Source organism: Amborella trichopoda, chromosome 4, assembly GCF_054954075.1.
Source record: "Amborella trichopoda isolate Santa Cruz 75 chromosome 4, AtrichopodaSantaCruz75HAP2 v2.0, whole genome shotgun sequence".
Classification (NCBI taxonomy): domain Eukaryota; kingdom Viridiplantae; phylum Streptophyta; class Magnoliopsida; order Amborellales; family Amborellaceae; genus Amborella; species Amborella trichopoda.
In genome coordinates, this window is record NC_142339.1 from 30,724,669 (window position 1) to 30,749,624 (window position 24,956).

Genomic DNA, 24,956 nt, shown 5'->3' on the forward strand with positions numbered 1-24,956 from the left:
CTCCACCCTCCCAAATCCGCCCGACACAAGTCTACAATACTTCGGCCTAGACAAGTTAGTGCCAATGCCCTTGGAGATGAGGTCTGCCTTTAACCAACACAACAAACAAGAGGTCGGCTTCTGCCTTGCATTCCCCCTCTCAACTACTTCTTCCCTGCACCTTCCTCACCTTCCCCTCACCAGCCGCCTGAACATTCCCTAATCCATGACCCATATCTCTCCTCTTCTTTCTACTCCCAGAATTCACCGACTCCCCTTAACCCTTATTAGGGGTCAGATTTCAAGTCTGATATTCTATGCTCAGCTTCAACTGGCTCGTTGGAACTTGAGAGAATTGAAAGAGGAGAACCTCTCTTGGCCGAAACCATTTCAGAAGCAGGACTTGTCTTCCATGAGGGCATTGATACTCTCACCAACCAACTCTCGGCCAATACAGGTCCACATGTACTTTCCTCACCCCGAAGAAGAAGGAGCTCTTGGGAGCTTGGAAACCTCCACTCTGGGGTGAACTATGACACCCCTCGGAACTCAGCCAAGCTGACTTCCTCAATGTCTCTTCTCACTGTTAACCCCATTAAGAGGAAAACCTCTAGGAAATCCACCTGCCGCCCAAACTGCCCCAGATGAAGGTGCTTTGTTGGAACATCAGAGGACTTGGCTGCCTCACCAAAAACAAATGTTGTCCGCTCTTTTGTGACTAAGCTCCTGTCCCCTGATGTATCTTTGATAAGGTCTATCTGGGGCTGAAACCCCTATGCTTGGGAGGCCAAAGATTCACAGGTGGCCTCAAGTGGTATATGGGTTGTTTGGAACCCAGGAATCCTCCAAGGCATCTCGACACAAAGCCTTAGCTACTCGGTATCTTTATCCTTTACCCGCCTAGCAGATAATTTCCCCTTTTCTACTTCCTTTGTTTATGGCCCAAATAACCCAACCGTTAGCTGAAATCTCTGGCTGGAACTTTCCTCATTGCCCCCCCCCACTTAATATCCCTTGGCTATTGGCTGGCGACTTCAATATTGTGAGATGGCCACATGAAAAATCCAATGGGGGGAGTATTAACGCATTGATGAGAGATTTTTCAGACTTTATAGAGAGCATATCGTTAATAGATATTCCCCTCTTAAGAGCCTCCTTCATCTGGTCTAACCATGTTAATATGTCAAAATTAGATAGGTTCTTAGTTAATCAGCAGTGGGAAGCTGAGTTCCCTGGCTCCAGTTCCCGAGTACTCCCTAAAACAACCTCAGATCATAAACCTATTCTCCTAGATACCAACCACATTCCTTGCATCAATAAACCTTTTAGGTTCGAACTGCATTGGTTTGAAGAAGCAACTTTTCCACCTTTGTTCGCCTCAGTTTGGTCCTCCACAAATGTTTCCGGTTGGGCAGGGTTTAGGCCCACTCGTAAGCTCCAAAACCTACAAGCTGCTCTCAAGCTTTGGTATAGGGATCTCTCCTCAAACTTCATAACCCTGATAAGAGCTTGCTCGACCTTAATCTCAGACCTGGACCAATTAAAAGAAACTAGACACCTAATTGCCTTAGAAAGTCAAAGTAGAACCCAAGCCAAATTTGATCTCTCTCAAACCTTAAAACAATAGAAGATTTATTGGTATCAGAGATCTAGGATCAAATGGCTCAAACTTGGTGACCGAAATACAACCTTCTTCCATCAGAAGGCCAATTCCAGACATAGGAAATGCAATAACACAAATCATAGTCGGCCCCCAATTTTTCACCAACCCTTTCCACATCAGTCGTTTTTTTATTATGTTTTTCTCTAACCTCTTTTCTAAGCCCAACCACCCTCGCTGCCGATTAGGCAACTTATCTTTCAAAGTTATCTCCCCTGAAGATGCTGCCTATCTTGAGAGGCCTTTCTCCTTGGAAGAGATAAGGATAACTACTTTTGATCTTCCAAAAGATAAAGCCCCCAAACCTGATGGGTTCCCCATAGCTCTATTCCAAAACCTCTGGGATGTTACTACCCCGACCTATTAGTTTTCTTCAAAGAATTCTTCCTGAGGGGCAGAATAAACTCAGCTCATAAATGTACCTTCCTAGCTCTAATTCCCAAAATAGAGGGTGCCATAGGATGATATATTTCTTCCCAATCAGTGTTTTAAACTCTTCTTATAAAATTTTAGCCAAATTGTTAGCAAGCAGGCTTCATCATGTCTTTTCCTCCATTATCTCTCCCACTTCGTAGCTAACAGACAAATCTTGGACAGGGCCCTGTCTGCCGATGAGTCCATCCATTCTAGATCCCTCTCAGGACAACAAGGTCTCATCATTAAGATAGATTGAGAGAAGGCCTATGACAAGGTAGATTGGGATATCCTAGATTCCATCATATCCAGAATGGGCTTTGGTTTAGTTTGGAGAAATTGGATTTTCGAATGCATATCCCACCCCTCCTCCATCCTCATTAATGGATCCCCCCGAAGGTTTCTTTTAAGCGCAAAGAGGTCTTAGGCAGGGAGACCCTCTATCACTTTTCCTTTTCAAACTTATAGGGGAACTCCTCAGTCAAACTTTCTCTAGACTCAATGACTGTGGCTCCCTTTCGGGCTTTCGAAATTCCCCCTCTGGTCCCATCATTTCTCACCTTTCCTTTTCACACTTATAGGAACTCTTCAATCAGATTATCTCTAGACTCTATGACTATAGCTCCCTTTCGGGCTTCCGAACTTCCCCCTCTGATCCCATCATTTCTCACCTCCTCTATGCTGATGACACACTCAATTTTTGTGATGCCAACCCTGCCCAAGTCGATAGTCTCTGGCGATTCTGGAGAGCGTTTGAACTGCTCACTGGAATGTAAGTAAATCTCTCCAAGAATAAAATGATGGGCATTTATGTTGACAATGCAGTTCTTCTTAGCCTGACTTCTCACTTAGGTTGTTCCACAAAAACTATACCATCCTCTTACCTAGCCTTCTTCTTAGCTTAGGAAGACCAAAGAAAACATGTGGGATAACCTGATAGAGAGATTCACTTGGAAATTTGCCTCTTGGAAAGGCAGATACCTTTCGTTTGGGGTGGAATTACCATATTCCGAGCATCCTTAGCCAACATTCCCATCTACTACATGTCTCTGCTTCAAATCCCCATCTCGTTGAATGGGATGAATGGTGTTGATTGGCTGCCTAGATCCCCCCCACACAGGTCCTCAGGTGCTTGGAAAAGCATATCTTCCACTGGAATAGATTTCGCCAACAGAACTAGATTTAGTTTAGGCAATGGCCATAGAATCAAATTTTGGACTGATACTTGGCTAGGATCTTCTCCGCTACCTCTAGCCTTTCCCTCCCTTTTCCCTATCGCCCACGATCCAGCGTCCCTTATCACAGACTATGGGACTTTCTCAGGCGCAACTTTGGTCTGAACACCAATCTTCAAACGTAACCTCTACGAGCAAGATTCCACGACCCTCATCTCCATGTTACTAACTTTAGGAAGTTGCTTTAGTGCTCTATCTAGACCTGATTCTCTAATCTGGTCCCTTGCCCCCACAGGTTCTTTCTCCGTGTCTTCTTTTTACACTTCCCTACTACCCAACCCCAACCCTAAACCCCTCATTAACCGTTCTTGGTCTTTACCCATACCCCACAAAGTTCTGACGTTCATATGGGTTCTTTTACATGGCAAAATTCTCACTCTTGTCCAACTCAAAAAGAGGGGCTTTCCCTTCCCTAACTGCTGTATTCTCTGTCTCCAAGAAGAGGAGACAATTCCCCATCTATTTCTCCATTGTGAAGTGTCTCAAAGTCTTTGGTCTTCACTTCTCAGGTTGTTCGGCTTACAATGGGCCACCCTAGCTAATCTGACCCAGTTCTTCGAAACCTATTTTGCACCACCTTCACAAAAAGGAAGGAAATTATGGCACCTTGTTGTTGCCGGCCTTTTTTTGGAGTCTCTGGCTAGAGAGAAACTCCAGAACCTTCAGAGGTATACAGAAAACAAAAACGACAATTTTTTATTCTATAACTGCACTGATAGCCTTCTGGGCCAAATCCATTCCCATTTTTCCCACCCTGCACATCTCTCATTTCCTAATAACTGGGATTGCCTCCTACATCTTGCATCCCAAACAAACAGACCTAGACATCATTGGTCCCCCCCCTTCCCTAGGCTTCCTCAAACTCAATGTAGATGGTTCGTCTTTAGGTAACCCAGGCCCTTCGGCCATTGGAGGAACATTGTCGGATCCTAATTCAACCATTTGGACCTTCTTAGAATTCATTGGGCACCAAGATTCGACTTTCGCAGAGGCTAAGGCCCTTCTAGTAGGCCTCAACAAGGTGCTAGAATTAGCGCTAGCAGTACAAGGCATTTTGGTGGAATTAGACTCTTTCAACATTGTCTGTTAGGCCACACAGCTACATCAGCCTCCCTGTAGGCTCTCATATATCTTTGAGCACATCTATTTCTTATGCAACTCCCTTCCTTAGGTGTCCTTCACCCATATCTACAGAGAGGCAAACTCAGAGGCAGATCGACTAGCCAGAGGGGGAGCAAACCTTGGCTCGTCAGCCCAGCTAGCCAACTCAGCTAGCTACATAACTTGGACTCCCTACTCCCCCTCTCTAACTCATCTCTCCCTTCTTATTCTTTTTCAATGCTTTACTGTTGTAATAGACACGAAGGAGACAAAAAAAAAAGAGGAAAAAATGAAGGAGAAGAAAAAAAGGGAAAGGAAGGGGAAAAAAGGGGAGGGGCAATTTTCTGATCATAGACCCCTGCTTTTTGTAGTATTGTTGTCAATAATCAATAATCAGTTCAGTCTCTCCCTCTCTTTTTACCTCTTCATGTTCTGTCGTCTTTTCCACTGAAGCACTCTTACGAAAGGGCCTATTGCTTCCAACAGCTTTCTGGTGACCATCGTCTTCAGCCTCTCAAGGTATGCACCTCTCCTCTCTCTCTCTAAACCACCTATCTTCTCTCTTACTTCTCTCTTGCCCTTCCTTCACCTCCTACACCAGTAGCAATGCCTCGGAAAACTTCTCTCTGGGAATTACTCTCTTAACTTCCTCCGCAACTCTCCCCTCTAGCTACTTCTCTTAACCAACCTGTCTCGCCACCACCACATCTATTCTCCTATACATCTATCACTCTCTCTACGTCCTAATCCTACCCACTCAATAATCTCCTACATCACCTAGTACTCTTTTTTCTCCAATCTTCTGATCTCCCCCCAATTAAGCCATCTTCTCTCTAACGCCCCTCATTTGAATTCATCCTATTTCCTGAGCACCCGCCCCTCTTTTCTCTCCTCTTAACTTACTCACAAAGTTTATGTTTCTCCACATTGATTTTACCCATCTTTTGAGGTTTTAAATAGACCATCTCTCGGCGATCTAAACCCTTGCCAGCTAGCTACCCGCCATGCTCATTGACAAACAGTCACAACTTGTCGTCCTTAGGTGGACACTTTTACCATCAGGAAGTTATCCCCTGCACGCAGAATAGCTCCACTCTGCACCTACTCAGCTTATGACTATTTTCGTCTGATGAAATACAAAAGGACCACAAGACAAACCTCCTACCTACAGTTCGACCTCCCCAGCATGGGTTTTGCTCCAATATTGCATCCCACCCACAGGAGCGCACTACCCGTAATTGGGAATTCTCCAACCAACCAGAGTTTGGATCACTCGTCACATCGATTCTTGAGACTTTTTGACTTGTTAGCAGTGCATCTCACCGACAGGCGTTCACTACACCAATCTGGGATTTCTCCAATCAAGCATCCACTGCTTTGGATAAATCGACTGTTTGATTTATTAGGGTTTTTTGGAGACTATCTTTTATTGCTTTGTACTATTTGTTTGGTTTTTTTCTTTCTTTTGCCTTTTTCTTGTTTATTTTAGTTCGTCTCTTCTGTTTTTCTACATTCTTATCTCCTTTGCTTCTCCTGGTTATTTTGTACACTGAGCACCTAGTTTGTGGGATGCCTACTTTACACTATGTAATTCTTTTTAGCAGTACAAAGTTAACCTATTCTCAAAAAAAAAAAGCTAAGGTGTATGATAATGGCTTGAGTAGGCATTGGTTGGATTCTTATTTTATAACATACTAGTAATTTATCTCGTGTTGTATAATGGAGCTTAGACCCCTCCCAGTCAAACCATAGTTATCGAAATCTCTTACCCAAGGATGTGATTCCGATTCTAAAGCTAAGGTGTATGATAATGGCTTGAGTAGGCATTGGTTGGATTCTTATTTTATAACATACTAGTAATTTATCTCGTGTTGTATAATGGAGCTTAGACCCCTCCCAGTCAAACCATAGTTATCGAAATCTCTTACCCAAGGATGTGATTCCGATTCTAAATCCCGATTCAGTTATTTTGACAAGGAATATTTTCACGAAATCCGTTTCATGAAGTCAGGAATCTCGATTCCAACGCTTATAGAAAATTGTTTCTAATATTTATTGATTCTCGATTCCACAATTGTTGAATCTCAATTGTACATTTGTTGAATCTGGATTCCACATATAATGATACTCTCTCCATCAAATTGGAAACGCATAGGGCCATGAACTACAACAAAATAAACAATTTCAGGGCTTATGAGAAGCATCAAATTTGAAGCTCAGACTCTAAAAAAATCGGAATCTCGATTCCATATATGAAAGAATCTCGGTTTCATATCGGTCGATTCCAAATAAGTCAAAAACCCGACTCCCAAGAGGACAGAATCTCGATTCCATATACGTAGGGATCTCATTTCTATTTGGGTCGAATCTTGATTCTTGTAAAGCAAGAATCTCATTTTCTTGCAATTCCCCTTATACGAACATATATTCCGAGAATAGGAATCTTCTAGCCAGCTATGATTCTGCGATTCCAATTCCTTAACCATTCAGAACCTCAGGCGTCTCCAGCAAACAATAGTGAAAACCTCGATCCCAGGGACATGGGATCTTGCTCCCAAGTATGCTAGGATCTAGCTCTTTAACTTGTTGAATTTACGATGATTCACAAATTGGTCCCACTACCGAACCCGCTTCTGCCTTAAGCAATTGTGTTCTGACCTTAAGAGGTCTACATGATCAATGACCACCATTCCTAGTTCACAAAGGATGGGGAGGGAGATAGATGAGGAAAAGGAGATCGATTCCATCAAGAAGATAACAATACATTTTCGTATGTGTGTGTGTGTGAATTTAGGCTGCCGCATGTATGCCTATATGTGTTTTTGGGGCGCCCACTAGTGCCTAGGTGCCTTCCCCCATCCCCCCACCCCCCCGTGCAGGGACCACCAAAAGAAACCCCCTTCCCCCAAAAACCGAGGAAATAAAAACAAAGAAAAGCATTTTACCGATATTGGATGTGTCAAATTGTAGTCAAGTAATCATGACGCAACCAAAGGCAATTATGAGGCAATTATGAATGAGTGTGAGAAAGTGCCAAGTAGGAACCATCTTTCTTGTCGTAGGTGCCACTAACAGCATGACTGTCAGTGCAATTGAGTTAGGCACTCCTCTTTCCAAGGCCATGAATTCAGCTGAATTATTTGAGTTCTTCCCTATTGGCTATGCAAAACCAACCACAAAATTTCCATTATGATCACAAATAATATCTCTACTTCCATACATGCCCGGATTCCGAAAAGATGTGTCATCAATCTTAAGCATGGGGCAATCAAATAATGTTGCCGAACAATTTACAAATGAAATTCTTGGATGAGGAGATTGTATCTATTGAAATTGAAGATTCCTAATGTGAGTTTTTTAAAGGGGTGACAGAACTCCATTTTCGCACTGCTTACAGTTCTCTAGTGTGGATAACAATACACCTAAGGATGCGTTCTCAGGGAGAAGACCTTCCTTGAGACATGTGGTTACTTTCCTGCCAAATGAACCATATATCAACCAACCAGGAGACCTGAGTCATACCTTTCGATTTAAACTTAAACTTCCTTCATATTAAGAGCAAAGAACATTTGGAGGAGATCATCACCAACAGGAAATTCCCTACATCTTTAACATCAAGTTGCACAAAAGATGCTACCAAGGAAACCAATTGATAAACCACTCCATTTGATGTTTGTGGATCTATATCACCTGTAATTGGTGTGACTTGGTCCTTTTGGACTGCTAGATCTTGTGCTGTTTTTATGCTACCAGGGGAACCAACCAATACACCATGGCTTTTCCCACTATGGCACCGTAGTGTGACTTGGTATTTATGTGGTGCTAGACTATGTGCCTTTCTTGATTACATAGTTATGTTTGGAACTTTGGGTATCATCCCAACTTTCTTTGTTTGGGGCTAAACAGATCTTCTCAACACTCTGTATCGATTGCTCAATTGGTAGCTACCTTAGTACTTTTGTAACAGGGTTTCTTGTTTTATGGTCGAGTTCACTGCGTGACTTGCATTACAAGGATTTCCTCCTCCATAAATCATCTTGTGGTGCAAAAGGATTTTTCTATGCATGTGCCGTATTTTATGCAGGTTGTTATCTAAATTGTGAAATGCTGCTTTCAAGCATCATATCTCAGAGTCTTATGGTACTTTTTCCAGCCTTTTCTGAAAATGCCTTGGAATCCACTAATAATTTGTTTAGTATAGATTATTAGATGCAAGAGAATTACTTTCTCTAGTTCTTTTAGCTTAAGCATATGGCAGTATCTTACCAAATTATGATGATAAAAGCTTGCAGGGCATGAATTGTATCAAGAATCCTTACCATCTGGGGGGATTATCACTGGAATAGGACCTGTACATGGGCGCCTCTGTATGTTTGTTGCCAACGATCCCACTGTGAAGGGTGGAACCTACTACCCTGTAACTGTAAAAAAACATCTCAGAGCCCAAGAGATTGCTGCTCAGTGCAGTTTGCCATGCGTATATCTTGTTGACAGTGGCGGAGCTAATCTTCCAAGGCAGGCCGATGTCTTTCCTGACAAAGATAATTTTGGAAGAATATTTTACAATCAAGCGCAAATGTCTGCTGATGGGATTCCCCAGATTGCTCTTGTTCTTGGTTCTTGCACAGCGGGGGGTGCTTATATACCCGCCATGGCTGATGAAAGTGTAATAGTCAAAGGCAACGGTACTATATTTTTAGCTGGACCTCCACTTGTGAAGGTTAGTTTCAGCACACTGATTCTGTTGGTTCTGGCCATTTCATGTTTTCATGATATCTGGATCTGTTTAAAGTTCAAAGCAATTTGAGATGGATGGTTTTATAACCTAGGTTGTTCTGAAGAAGTACTTTTGGTAGGCTGCAACTGGTGAGGAGGTCTCCGCTGAAGACTTGGGCGGGGCCACAGTGCATTGCAAAGTATCAGGAGTGTCTGATCATTTTGCTGTTGGTAATTCTCCTTTTTGAAATAATATTTCTTCTTCTTTGTATCAACTATTGTACCCATTAGATGCTAATTTCTCATGATTAGACAATATGTTATATGGTAACATTACCTTCTAATGGTTTTGATTTGCTTTTAGTAATTCCCGTTTTTTAAATAATTTTTCTTCTTCTTTGAAGCAACTGTGGATTGTACCCATTAGATGCTAATTTCTCATGATTAGACAATATGTTATATGGTAACATTACCTTCTAAAGGTTTGCTTTTGTATAATATATTCCTATATTTTGGTTTGATTAAGTATCTATCAAATAAAAAATAGTTATCCCTGCCAATATGATGCATGATAACTAAATTTCTGTCAAATAAAAATATTTTAAGCAGCAAAGTGGGAATTAAGGTTATCTTATTACTTGGAATTATAGATGGCTTCAACCGAGCTATACAGATGGAAGAATTGGAAGGATTTCTAGCTCATTTGAGCTTTTGTCTACTGGCTGCATGGTTAGTTATTTTGGACTTAGTTAAGGAGGCCCCTGTTGGATTGGGTAGTGCTAAGAAGACTCGTCCCTCGCTGGATCCACCAGATATTACATCCATGTCAATCATCTGACGTGGAATTGGACTGATTTGGACTCGGCCTAGTCTGACACGTGACTGTCTTGTCCATGTGGCTTGGTTGTTAGACTTGGCAAGTCCATGTATTTTTTTTCCTGCTGTACCTCTAGAAGGATCTTATTTCAGGCTCGTCCTTTGATTTTGCGGACTTGTCCGAGGATTGCTTCTCACCCTCAAATCCGTTGTTTGTACCCTTCTGCATTCGAGGAAATTATTGGGAAATGAATAAAGAACTGAATCTTTTTCGATAAAGCTCTTTGGGGCCACAGTTCAGGTTTCAAACTTTTGCTGTAGAAAGTTTCCAATCTTGCGAATGAAGCCATGTATGCATTTTTAGTTACAGTTCCAATATGGATTGGCATTTCCCAAAATAAATGGATAAATAAACTGCTTTTGCTTTACTGTTTTTAGTTTTCAGGAACATTATTTACATCTTTATATCTTTTATCATAGTGATGGACATTTTTTTAATGATTAGTCCAATTTTTTGAGCTATTATGAGTACATTCACTTCCTGTATTCCCCTGCTTCGTATGACTTGGCTTTTAAGAATCTGCGAGAGTCAATCGGTTTTCAATTGGTTTTGAACAGTAGGAATTCTTCTTTGAGCAACTAATGACAAGCTTGGTGGTGCAACTTTAAAAAAAATTTCTGCATTATTTGGGCAACCTTTATTATTAACCCTACCATGCACCTCTTTTACAGGTGTCACTTTTGAAATTTTGTGCAATGCAACTTGAAACAAAAAGAGTAAAAATGAACTAAAAGCACCCAAGATATGATTGCTGCCGTATTCACAAATGTAGGGCTCAAAAAAAGCAAAATCAGCAATAGAAAAACTGAGCTGAAAATCATTTAGAGTGACCCTCTAGGATTTCATATAATTCGTGATTCCCTAAGGTCGCAGCTAGTATTACACATGCTTTGTAGGATGTCCTGTTCAGGCTTCTCGAACCTTCTCCTCCTAGGCTACCGTCTTCTCACACATGCATGTCCTGCTTTCCTCCTGGCCAACAATCTACCATTAGGCGGATCCAAATTTCTCAATTGAGGCAACCTGTAAGCCTACCCCAGATATGTATCCAAGGACTATTGCTAGCTGTATCCTGCCCTGGTTGTGGGCTCCACCCTACCTAACCAAGGCTTAGCTGCACATAAAGCTGAGGGTGATAGAGCACTCCAAATCCCAATCATAGATTCTGCTCAAAACCAGCAGTCATGCCAAAACCATCCTAAATCACATAGGGCCCTTAAATCCCATGGAGCTTGCTTTCATGGCCTGTTTGAGCCATGAGTCGAACACTCCCGCTCAAACTGGGAGTCGTTTTTTAATTGATAAAAAAATGCATGATTGCACGAAATACATGGCGAATACACGAGCTAGGAATCAAGAACCGACTGCTAAGGCCTTTAATGTCCAAAAAAGACCAGCATTTGCTTCATGTGGAACTATCCAATGCTTTCACTGTATAAAGCAGCTCTGGGGCATGGTATGAGCCTCATAGATAATTTGATTTATATTTTGAATATGTTTTAATTTGATTTATATTTTTGAGTCTGATCCTAGACTTTTTATATTTGTGGGTCGATTTAGAAAATACTAAGCAACATTAGATTTCTATTTGGAAAGTAAAGTAGACGAGAAATGAATAAACTTCCTACAGATTGAGTTCATTGCAAGTTCAGTTTCTTGGGATTCTTGCAGTGTCGAGGCTATATATATATATATATATTTTTATTTTATTTTTTTTATTTATTTTTTCTTGGTGGGGGGGGCAGGGGGGGGGGGGGGGGGGGGGGGGGGTTTGGTTCTGGCCCTGGGAAGGTCCTTGTAGTTAGAATTCCATTTACAGCTGAGACAAAGTATGGACCTTGGATCTGCAATGAAAGAAGTTTCAGGCTAAAAATCACTAGCTTATCGAAAATTTATTATTAGAACTATAATTGATGGAAATGAACTATATCATCATATGTGAATTCACTACTAGCAGTGAAATTGACTTTCCAACTTTACTTCAGAGCATGAAAATATGTGGCAAAAGTTTTATGTTAGTTGCCAACCTAGCACAACCCTCCTTTCTCTGGGCTTGGGACCGCTTTGGGCCGATTAGAAGGAGCAATTTGATTCAAGTGGAAGCTCTAAAATGGCAAGGGGATTGCTCAAAAGAACATAGATTTAAGTACTGAGACGAGATATGATGACTTATGGTCTGACTCAGGGGTATACCCTTGATAGAGTGTAATGGTAGAACATGATACGTATAGCAGACCCCAAATATAGTTGGAATAAGGCTAAGATGATGATGATGATGTATATGTATTATTAAGCTTTTTTTTTCTTCCTTTTTCTGGGGTAAATTATGTAGTACATGGTATCTCAGGTGATTGCTAAAGACTTAAGTTATTGATATTGCATTCTCCCAATCTCTATCCATGGAATTGAATCCTCTATTTTTCTACCAGTAACTGTTTGATGCAGTGGTAGCTTCAAAATCTTATAATTCAAGAATTTCATTCCTGAGTCCTTTTTTTTTTTTTGGGTAATTCAGTGGGGAAGACAGGCCCCTACCCGTTTTTTCAATAGATTGGGGGAGTTACATTTTGAAGGTGTTAATTGGGGGTGTCAGCGGGAGGAATGGATACCACGATGTGGTAACTGGGTGTGGGGATGCTACCACCACGACCCCAGCCTCTTTCCTATTCCTGAGTCCTTTGACTGAACAAATATTTATACTGCTCTTTAATAAGAGTGAGTTATGTAATTTAAAATGAGAATATTGCTAATAACTTATATTTCACTTGTTAAACCTCAAAATCTGTAGTTTTGATGTGATTGGTAGCACAATTCTACAAAATTGTACATGACTGCAGTACACACACAGACAGAGATTTACATATGTCATGAACATTATCATCATCCGAGCCTTATCACAACTATTTGAGGTCGGCTACATGGGTCTTATTCCAAAACTCCGCTCCATCAAGGGTAATATGCTTAGTCAGACCATATATCACCATATCTCTTTTCACTACTTCCATCCATGTCCCTTTAGGCCTTCTCCTTGCCATATTAGAGCGTTTCACTCGAACGAAATCATCTCTCGTGGCATACCCAACGACACACCAAGGTGGGCTTGCAACCAGAAGTTTTCCATACTAAGAAGTAGCTGTCAGAGATCTACTTCACTTGGAGAGGCTCAAGTTCTGTCATCTCAGAATAACTAAGAAAACAGAGCTTACTAAAGTTCACAAAACAAAGTTCACAAAACAAAGTTCACTCTTCTTTATCTTGTAGGTTACCTTCCATCAATAATCTGGAGATGGCCATGGATTTCTTAAAATCAGATCATTTTCTTTTTCTTTCCCTTTAACTGATCCCTTTGTGGGTTTTACCACTAAATCAATGTTCTTCTGGATTTATGTCAACGGGTCCCTTTTTTTTTTGTGTGTGTGTGTGTGTGTGTGTATGGGTGTGGGTGTGGGTGTGTGTGTGTGTGTGTGTGTGTGTGTGTGTGTGTGTGTGTGTGTGTGTGTATGTGTGTTTGTTTTCCACATAAACATCTTGTTTTCTATGTAGACCTGATTTTATGAATAACTTGGTTATAGGAATGTCACTTCCGGGTTTTTTCTACTATCTTCCATCTTACATTTTGGTGAATTTGTTCTGATAATAGATGAGATGCACGGACTGTCCATCGGGAGAAGTATAATTAAAAACCTTCACATGGCTGGGAAACAAGGAGAGGTGAATGACTCACCGTGTCCTCTTTCCAATTATGAAGATCCATTATATGATGTGAATGAGCTTCGTTATATTGCATCAACTGATCAGAAGCAGTCTTTTGACATCCGATCTGTGATTGCTCGAATTGTTGATGGAAGCGAGTTCAATGAGTTCAAAAGGTTGTATGGCACGGTAAGATCATCTTTTTTCCATTTGAAATGTTATTTGTAGTAATGCTGATTGTTGCATTGAGCATATGAAATTTACAAGCGTTGGTTCTCTTCTTTTTGTTTGCAGACTCTTGTCACAGGTTTTGCGAGGATATTTGGGCAACCAGTAGGAATAATTGGAAATAATGGCATCTTATTTACTGAATCTGCGTTGAAAGGGGCCCATTTCATTGAATTATGTGCACAACGTAATATTCCATTGATATTTTTACAGAATATCACTGGCTTTATGGTACGATCTCTTATCCTTTGACATAACCAAATCCCCCATTGATATTTGCAACAGTAATTGGAATGATTAGAATAATCTCAAGGGTCTGTTTGGAAGAAAAGCAGGGTGACTTGTGTTCTGCTCAGACCGCTATCTGCACTTTGTAGATTGTGATCGGATTAGAACTAGTTATTTCCAAATTCCGAGCGACTTGCAAGAAAAGCAATCCTGTTATAAGGACGTATTATACACGATGCTTCCTTCTTGATAGGGACACTAGTAAAAACCAATGAAGTCCAACAATATGGCGATTATACTTCAAGCCTCTATTCCTGAAAGGAAGGCCTCTGTAGTGCTCTAATATAACTAACATCCTCGATAAGGTGCAGAAACCAATTGAATGAAAAGTCCACAGAGGTTTGTTCAAATGGGGAAAAAAATATCCTGAAAATAGTCAACAAAATACCTTTCCCTAATATTTCAGCTTCAAAGAATGAAGATTGGGGTCATATGACACAAACATCTCTTTTGTCATGTTCCTTGAAGTTAAGTCTTCCTTCAGAAGTGAGGAACTTTACCTATTATGCTTGTTGTCACTTAAATCTTTTGACATTTCATTGTCTACAATGTTGTATGAACCAATCTGTAGTTCAATTGTTCTTCAGTGTATTTAGTAGTTTAATTTGTTCCCATTTGTATTGAGTCATGAAGTAGAATAAATTTGTCCATTCTATATTCTATTGGCATCTCAAATAATAACGAAATTTAGGATCCTTAATATCAATTCATTAAGGCAATACTCTATTCTAAAATTCTTTTGTTATTTAATTTGCGATGCCTTGACTGATCATGAAAGTAACTTGTTTGGAGGTTCGCTAAATTCTTGTAAATATTGTTTAATTACAGGTTGGTTCAAGATCTGAAGCGAGTGGCATTGCCAAGGCTGGAGCGAAAATGGTGATGGCAGTCTCATGTGCCAAGGTTGCATTTATTCCTATACATAATACACTGAAAATATGTCATTTAGAATCAATTCATTTTTTTTTCTTCCCAAGGTTAGGCCAGCCCAGGTTTAGTTGGGTCATTGAATATCTCTTCTATAATGAATTTTCCAGATTGTTGTTGGATTTTGTATTGAGGCATGTTTAGGTTGGCAAACTTAGTTTATTTTCATTCTACTTCGATTTTTTTTGCCATAACATGGTTATCTTGGATGTGAATTACTACTTTCAATCATTGCTGGTATATCTTCAACTAAAGTAGATGAGGAATTTGGAGCTTTGGCTTCCATGGTTTCATGTGCATGATAGCTCTCCTTTCATTGTAATTAGTTTGAAATGAACCTGACATATGGAGTGGAATATTAGCCACTAGATTGCCCAGGGATTTTCTACAACAATAGTGTTGCATCGCAACGGGTTTAGATCAAGTATGTTATCTTAGTAATGTTCCAAATGAATGTTTTGAATCTTAATAATTGCACAAGGCATGTTGGGTGAGCTGCCAGGGTATGCCTTTTCTGCTAGAGATTCGTACACAGTTACAAATCTGGTAATGACATGTACAGATACATACACAATACAAAATGATATGGGCTCATGTTTGACCAATCAAGATTCTGACCAAAAGAGCTGCTCTCACGAATCATGACTTGATTTCTGCACTAGGGAACCTATTGTTTCATAATAGCACCTTAGAGTCAGGTTTAAGATTGCTGACCAACGGAAGAAAAGTTATTAAACTTGATACTTGGACCAAAAGTTATGCTGAGGATGCCCCAACGTCTCTTAGACTTTTGTAACTAAATCCATTACCATAGAAATATATCAATCCAGAGTTCATTGCATGAAGAATACTATGCGGCTTTAATATGGAGTAGAGTTCAAGGGCTGCAAGTGTCCAATATTGTTGCCTTGTGAGAATATAATTGCTTGAAGGCCATTATTATGGAGCAGGCTAAATTTGCTGAAGTTCTAAGAGTGGGGGGACGCTCTAGGAAAGAAAAAAATTGCCTTGAGAAAAAAGTGTTCTGTTTCAGAAAGGCATGGTGGTAAGATAGGCAAAGCTCAATGACAAGAAGGAGGATGAGTAATGAGTATCAAGGAAACTAGGATGATGGAGGTGGAAAATAGTTTCACATGCATAGTATGATAAATGCTTAGGGAAAAGAAAAAGTCTGATTGTAGAAATACAGAAGAAACCAACAATGTGCTCTGGTGTAATGGCAGCTCAATCTGGGGATGGAGGAGGCAGATAGAACTTATTTGGTGAAGATGACGAGTTTGATCCTTTAAGAAGGCATGCCAATGATGAATTAAAAGAAAGAAGAGTCTAAAACCAAGAAGGATTGGCTTGCGAGAAATTCAGAAGAGGATAATTTTTACTTGGTTATGGCTGAATATGTTAGTATTACCTTTCCATCTTGACCCACAAGCATTCATTGTTGCTTTAGGTATAATATGTTGCATGTTCCACTTGTTACTTATCTTGGGATGTACGCTTCATAGTAGCTTTCAGGTAACTGGGCAGACATCCATGCTTGTGTCCACTATATTTCTGATCTTGGTTCCATCAGATCGAACCTCTCTTGGTTGGGTGTCCTTCAATTGTATAGTCTTTGAATTTTCTCTATTAAGTGTTGATTAATTTTCTGAAAAAAGCTCAATCCTGTGGTTTTCTATAGGACAAAGTTTATATAGAGCTGAGGCTCTAAACAATCAAATTGGAGCGCACCTCAAAAATTTCACTAGAAGAGGTTGTTTTGATCCCCAAATATCCTCAAATTGATCATCTTGACATTAAGATGCATGTACATAAGGAAAAAATGGATTTCAAGTTTTGGAAATAGTGCATCTTGTAATGGATTTTTGGACCATCAATTTTCAAGATTTTCAAGCTTTCATAGATCTGCTTGATCTACACTATTCTTGAAGCTTTAAATTTTATAATTAGAGATGAAAATATATTTTAAGGCTATCACAAAGATTTCTAGTATTGAAACCACATTTCTCGGCACTATTTGAAGGTGCGCTCTACTTTGATTGTTTAGAGCTTTGGCTCTATACAAACCGCACTCTTTTCTATATGAGTTTGAGACATTCATCGATAAGCAACATGTGGATGCAGGGAGTGGACCGGGTGTGTGGGGGGGGTAAAGCTCCTTCCCTCCCTGCCACCACCAAATCTTTCTCTGACAATCCCAGGGTTGGAGCTCGAGTGGGCCTCGCTCACCCACTACAAGGGATTGTGGTACCAACTGAATGGGATCACAGTTATGTGTATATGTGTGTGTATAGTATAGAGGATGCTTCCTATCACTCCATATACATATGGTGCATTTGTCAGAGAAGGAAGAAGCTTCAACCATGGGAAGTTCCCAGGCTCCCACTCTTGTTCCCAACAATTGTGAGCAACCCACTTCTTACAGTTTAAAGTAATATTTGATAAGGCTTAGTAATCAACGGGTTGCCAACACCTTTTTCATCCAATTTCAACCTTTTTTTGCTTTAGCTATTACTTATGCCTAATTCAATACTAACTCTAGTAGCACATGGACAATAATCATTTTACAAAGAGCTTTCAATTGGCAAAGGAGCATTTAAGCTGAGATGAATATCACATTTAAGTACTAAAAATGGATCAATAGCGGACCCAAAGTGAGTCTTGCGGGAGCGATTGCAGAGTTTCTGCTGATGTGAAGAAGTGGCGCCTCCCCCAAGTTGAGTCAGGAGAAGAGGCATACTAACAGTCACTGTTTTCATTAGCAGCTTTTTGTTCGTTGATATGACAAAGTCAATTCTTGAGAAGGGGTTCTTAGAGGATTTACATGCAGTCATCGGTGCGATTCTCAGTTTGCACCATGCATTTGATGGTCAATCCCAAATAGTTTAGGTTGCTAAATGCTATGCGTTTGGCTAATCTCTGTCCTTCAGTTTTCATGAATTATTCAGTATCATCCATTATCTGTTCTGTTATTCACATCTCTTCATGTCTGCCCATTGTATTCGACTGGGATTCTGTTGCTGACATCCATTTTCTTCTCTTATGTTCACCTTACTCTAGCTGAGATTAGTTATAAATTTCTGCGATCTGATCTTTTGGCAGGTTCCCAAGGTGACAATTATTGTTGGCGGAAGCTTTGGTGCTGGAAATTATGGGATGTGTGGGCGTGCATACGGTCCCAATTTTCTTTTCCTTTGGCCTTCAGCTAGGATCTCTGTGATGGGCGGTGCTCAGGTAGTGCTACATTTCTTTTCATAATCCTGTGGGCTTCCTTTTGTTAGGCTTTTCCAATTTTTTGTGGTAATGTGCTGTAAACATCTGCGTCATTATGGATGGACTGGCATCAATCTTTTCTTAAATTATTGAATGAAGAGTTAGTTGCGCGCAAAGAGCTTTGGAATACTCTAACCGAGCAGAATCATGCGGTTTTAGTTATCTAACTCGCCACAAGAGTTAGGACAACTATGTAACCTTAGGACTTTAATGAAGTTTGTCTTTTCATGAAAAAACATAGCAAATCTGTTCAACCTCCTGTTACAATAATTTACAAATATTGGTCATTGCTTTCGAAAGGAAAAGATCAGTGAGACAGGGCCTCAACTGAGAAAATGTGGTTCCCCCTCATTTCTCTATATTTTGGATGATTAAGGACAGAAAAGTCTGCAAGTCCATCGTATGGAGCCCCAAGAGCTAGATCCTCGAAAAGAAAATGGATTTGGAGCCTTTTAGATACCCTTCTTGAATGCCTTCTCAACAGGGAACTTGGACAGTCCACTTCATTGGACCCTGGATCAGTCAGATTTGCACCATTTTAGAGTGCTAACCCATTTGTCTTGGGTGGAAATGGATTCACAGGATTTTAGAAGGTGTTTTAGGTCTTCGATCCATAAAAAAGATGAGTTTGATGGGGGCCAGCACGGTGTTGCATGAGGCAGGTGCCTCATGGTGGCACCATCCTTCGAAATTGTAGAATAGAGCAGCTTGGATAGAAACCTCATTTTCTGGGTAGGGGTGTTAATTGGTTGGGTGGGGTCGAGGTTGGCCCCGACCCTACCAACTTGGTCCTAGTTGGACCTAGACCCAACCCAAACCCGACCCATTGGGTCTGGTCTGGTCTAGATAAAAGAAATACAAATTATAAATATTTTATAATATATGATAGTGTTATATATATATATATATATGAGTAATGATCCTATGAGACCCTCCCACACTCATATGTGTAAGACCCCAAAGGATCACCTTTAAATTTAGCACAAATCTCTAGAAAAGTTATCACATGGGTGTGGGACTTGGCTTTTCTAGAGATCTGTGCCAAATTTAATTGCGATTTTTTGGGGTCCTACACACATGGGTGTGGGAGGGTCTCACAGGATCATTACTCGATCTCTCTCTCTATATATATATATATCAGACCAGAATCGATAAGGTCAAGGATGGACCCGAACCCAAACTTGACCTAGGTTAGGTCTGGGTCGTCCAAACCCAGGCCTGAACCCAGGTTCAATATCTAGGTCCAGACGCACACCCATGTCGGGTCATCCCATTGGGTGGACCCTCCCTAATGGAACCTTTTTTATGGGAATGGTCTTGTAAATGTATTCTTTGAAGAATAAAGGATTACGAAATTGAATATAGCAGTGTGCCGGAACTCGCCTTGGCCAAGGCCAAAGCGAGCTTGAGAACATGGCTGTGTCCTGCACAGAGCCAAAAGTCCCTACAAAAATGAAAAAGGAAAACATAGAAAATTTGTAGTAAAAGTAAAAAATCTGAAAAAAAAAAAGAAAAAGAAAATACAAAAATAGTGGTTATGACAAAAAACACTCACCAATCTTTCCAAATACATCTCGATCATATGAAAAACGTTTGTATAACATTTCAGCATTTTTTGTAAATATTTTTTACTTTTTTGAATTTATTTTTTATGCCCCGAGTTGTACACACAAGGCTACTTGGCTGCATCCAAGTGGACTCGGCCGAGGCTTGTCACATTGGGGATGTAGAATCTTGGACTTGCTGAATAGATGACATGAAAGTTCGGATTACTTCTTATGATACCTGCCATTTCTGAAAGGTTAAACTTCAAAAATTACATCCATTTTGTTGAAACAAACCCTGAAGATTATATTTTGTTTATCTGTTTTTTATCATTTAGGTTTATATACATATTAGCTTTAAGAATGCGATATTATAAGCTTATTATTGTGCTGATACTTGTTCTTTGGATGACTTTATCATAAATATGCAGGCTGCTGAGGTCCTTGCTCAGATTGAAAAGAAGAATAAAAAGTTGCAGGGATTGAAGGTAGTTCCTCCTTCTCTGGACCAAATTTTTCTTAAAATTCCGAAAGATGGTATAAATAGCCATCTCAAAATTTGTATAGAAAATTTTCTTTACCATGCACAACAACGTTATCTTCTTTTACCTTTTTACAGTCTCGTCATGTCATGCCCCAAGAGTTTACAATACTGATATTCCTGAGATGTGACAGTCAAAACCTATATACATCTCTTGATAGGACAAATTTACAGAAGCGAATTCTTACAAAGTAACAAAAGAAAGTTTAAGCACAACTACAATATCTTCCAGAGTTGATTCAGACGAGCACTCAAAATGAAACCGCAGTTATCTTGAAAAAATGTTTACTATAATTTGATGAGTTTGGCTACTCAGTAAGTGATCATCATAATCCTAAAAATAATCATGGTTGAAAGATATCAAAATTTTCAAAAAGGAGATCTATTAACAGAAATGCATTAACAGTTTCACTTTAAAAAATGCATAATTAAGTATAAACCGAATAATTGAAATGCATATAACATTTTAACGGCAGTGCATAATTCAAAGGATTTCACAAAATACCCTATTGACGTCCCAAGTAGGTCACCTATATACCCCATCAGCGTTTTGATGGGTTCACTTAATCCCTATCGGCGTCCCAGATAGGTCCACTTAATCCTTGCAGGTCTACTTATACCTCACTGGCGTACGGATGAGTCCACTTAATCCCTACCGGCGTACCGGATAGGTCCACTTACGCCTCATCGGCGAACCGGATGAGTCCACTTGCATACTTAAAGTATTTCTAAATCTCTTTAAACATTTGAAAGCAGCAATATCATGTACTCAACATATCATTGAAATTATTAATATGAATTTCACTGAAACCATTAATAACAGTCACTTTCAATAACATTTCAAAAATAACTAGTCAAATATTTTGGGTTCAAATTTAGAAAGGTAGCAGTTCGTAAAGACATTCTAGCATAATTGCCAATCTAATATGTATAGAAAAACTCTTATAAAAATTCACGAATACGGAATTATCACAATTTATGGGATGTCAATTCGCAAATAAACATTTCACAGACAATGCTATAATCAAATGCAAAAATATCAGTTTTCAGATAATAATGCAGTCATTTGCACATGAATTTTACAATGTCTAAATATTCAAAAACAGTAGAAAGAAATCTCACAATTTTAGTAAAAGCAGAACTATCACATTTATTTCTAATAATTTTATTTCTAAAATTTTCTAACAATAGATAAGATAAATAAATAAATAAATTTCTTTCTAAGAATTTACAACATTTAAAATTTCTAATATCATAATTTTATTAAAAAGATTTTTTTCAAATTAATGAGGTCGCTTGCGCATAAAATTTATCGTGCTTAAAATTCATGATAATAAGCAGAAATAATTATTTCATTTCATTTTTGAAAAGAACGAATTATTTTTCAAGATAATGAAGTCACTTACCTAAAATATTTGAGAAGAAACTTTTGATAAAAATTCGGCTAGAGAGAGAAAGATTTCAAAAATTTTCTAGGGTGAGAGTCCTCACCTCTCCTATTTAAATTCTTAAGATACTTTATTATATTATCTTATTAAGTTACACCTCATACATGAGGTGTAACAATTATATTACACCAGAACGTTTAAAGCCCACGTCCACTAAAGGACCCGACAAAGCAGCAAAAACTTAAACTAAAAGCTTTTGAAAGTAGTGATGGTCCCTAAGGACCATCATGCTCATATGGACCATCACTTATTAAAAGTTTTTTTTTTTTTTTGTTTTTAAAGTTTAGGATTGTTACATTCTTTCCCCCTTAAAGAAATTTAGTTCTCTAAATTTGTGTACCTGATTACTGAAAAAGATAGGGATATTTTTCTCTGATATCGTCTTCTCGTTCTCAAGTCGACTCCTCTCTTGAATGGTACTGCCATAATATACAGACCAAAAGAATCTCCTTGTTGCGCAACACTGGTACCTTTCTATTCAGTATCAAAATTGGCTGCTCAATGAAGGATAGGTCCTTCCTGATCGGTAAAGGTTCATATTTCAAGATATAGGATAGGTCGGGCTGATATTTTCGTAATGATGATACATGGAAGACATTATGGACGTTTGCCAATTCGGGTGGTAACGCAAGTCTATAAGCGACACGTCCGATTCTTTCCAGGATTTCAAATGGTCTGATGTAACGTGGGCTCAGCTTTCCTTTCTTACCGAATCTCATAATGCCTTTTATTGGTGAGAATTTTAGGAAAACTCAATCACCTTCCTCAAATTCAAGATTTCTTTGTCGGTTATCGGCATAACTCTTTTGTCAACTCTGAGCTGTCTTGAGCCTTTCTCGAATTAATGCTATCTTATCTGTGGTTACCTGGACAATTTTTGACCTCAAAAGGTTTCTTTTACCAACCTCGTCCCAACAGATGGGTGACCTGCATTTCCTTCCATACAAAGCTTCATATGGTGCCATTTGAATACTGGCTTAGAAGCTATTATTATAAGCAAATTCAATCAGGGGTAAATGGTCTTCCTAGCTTCTTGTAAAGTCAATGACACAGGCCCTCAGCATATCTTCCAAAGTTTGGATGGTCCTCTCCGATTGTCCATCAGTTTGAGGGTGAAAGGCAGTGCTAAAGGTGAGTCTCATCCCCATGGCTGACTGTAGCCTAGCCCAAAATTTAGAAGCAAACCGAGTATCCTTGTCCGATACAATACTGACCGGAACTCCATGCAACCGCACTATTTCCTTAATGTACAACTGGGTCAGTCGATCCAAAGTGTACGTCGTGCGAATCGACAGAAAGTGGGCAACTTTGGTCAGCCGGTCTATAATGACCCAAATGCTATCATGTCCTGAATTTGTTCTAGGCAAGTCAAAGACAAATCCATAGAGATGTGCTCCCACTTCCACTCTGACACGGGTCAAGGCTGCCACAACCTAGCGGGCCTTTGATGCTCAACTCTTACTTGCTGGCATGTTAGGCACTTAGACACAAATAGTGCTACCTCTTTCTTCATATTATTCTTCCAAAAGGTTTTCTTCAGGTCCCGATACATTTTAATACTTCCGGGATGTATCGTATAACGAGAGTGATGTGCTTCTTCCAAGATAGCTTTCTTCCCACTCTCATCATTTGGGACACAAACCCGACTTTTGAATCTTAGCAAATCCTCACTACATATAGAGAATTCTTCTCTCTTTCCCAGCTTCACTTTTTCTACAATTATAACTTGAGGGACCTGAGGGTCTTTCTTTTGTGCCGATCAAATCTCTTGGATTAATTGGGGTTCTGCCTTAATGTTAGCAATCATACTTACCACACCATTAATGAACCGAGTCGAATGCCAATCCACTATTTCCTCTAACAATTTCATTTCTTGGATCATTAGATGAGCTAAGACTCCCGTAGATTTCTATTTAGAGCGTCGGCCACAACGTTAGCTTTTCTTAAATGATAATGGATTGTACAATCATAATCTTTTAAGAAATCCATCTATCTTATCTACCGCATATTTAAATCTTTCTGAGCGAAGAGGTATTTCAAGCTCTTATGATCCGTGTATATTTCCAATTGCTCACCATATAGATAATGCCTCCACATTTTCAAAACAAATACTATTGCAGCCAGCTCCAAGTCATGAATTGGATATCTTTTTTCATATTCTTTCAACTGTCTGGATGCATATGCTACTACCTTCCCATATTGCATTAATACACAGCCCAAGCCTTTATGTGAAGCATCACTATAAATCACAAATCTCCCACTCCCCTCAAGAATAGTTAAAATAGGTGTTGAAGTTAATCGAACTTTTAGTTCTTGAAAACTCTCCTCACATTCACTTGTTCACTCAAATTTGATATTTTTCTGTGTCAATCGAGTCAATGGGGTTGCGATTTGAGAAAATCTTTTTACAAATTTTCTGTAATATCTTGTCAATCTCAAAAAACTTCGAACTTCAGTCACATTACTTGGTTGTTTTCAATTAACAACGGCTTCAACCTTTGAAGGATCAACTGATAGACCTTCCTTTGATATGACATGTCTTAAAAATGTCACTTGTTCAAGCCAAAATTCACATTTACTAAGTTTGGCATACAATTTCTTTTCTCTTAATATTTGCAATACCATTCTAACATGCTGCTCATGTTCCTTCTGATTCTTGGATTAAATTAAAATATCATCGACAAATACCACAATAAATTTATCCAAAAAGGGCTTAAAGACCCGATTCATCAAATCCATAAATGCAGCCGGTACATTGGTTAATCCAAAAGGCATGACTAAAAATTCATAATGGCCATACCTTGTTCTGAAAGCTGTCTTGGGAACATCTTCACTTTTAATCTTAAGCTGATGGTATCCAGTTCTAAGATCAATTTTTTAAAACACTTGTGATCCTTGTAATTGATCAAATAAATCATCAATTCTAGGTAATGGATACTTATTTTTCACTGTCACTTGGTTCAATTGTCTATAATCGATACACAATCTCATGGTCCCATCTTTCTTTTTAACAAACAATACCAGAGCACCCCAAG

At 39.4% G+C, this 24,956-nt stretch overlaps 1 protein-coding gene across 4 annotated transcripts in view; it reads left to right on the forward strand.

Annotated features, from left to right (window-relative positions):
• The window catches only part of MCCB (3-methylcrotonyl-CoA carboxylase), a 47,947-nt gene that overhangs the window by 15,201 nt on the left and 7,790 nt on the right, over positions 1 to 24,956 (forward strand). For 2 of the 4 annotated variants that reach the window (XM_088863965.1, XM_088863964.1), the window contains 7 exons: positions 8,675 to 9,109; positions 9,219 to 9,336; positions 13,623 to 13,864; positions 13,970 to 14,134; positions 15,020 to 15,094; positions 18,218 to 18,349; positions 20,364 to 20,420. In XM_088863965.1, the coding sequence (XP_088720091.1) occupies positions 13,628 to 13,864; positions 13,970 to 14,134; positions 15,020 to 15,094; positions 18,218 to 18,349; positions 20,364 to 20,420 (666 nt within the window). In that variant the 5' untranslated portion in view covers positions 8,675 to 9,109; positions 9,219 to 9,336; positions 13,623 to 13,627. The remainder of the gene's footprint in view (positions 1 to 8,674; positions 9,110 to 9,218; positions 9,337 to 13,622; positions 13,865 to 13,969; positions 14,135 to 15,019; positions 15,095 to 18,217; positions 18,350 to 20,363; positions 20,421 to 24,956) is intronic. The other 2 variants (XM_088863963.1, XM_006842900.4) reach the window with 1 other exon arrangement.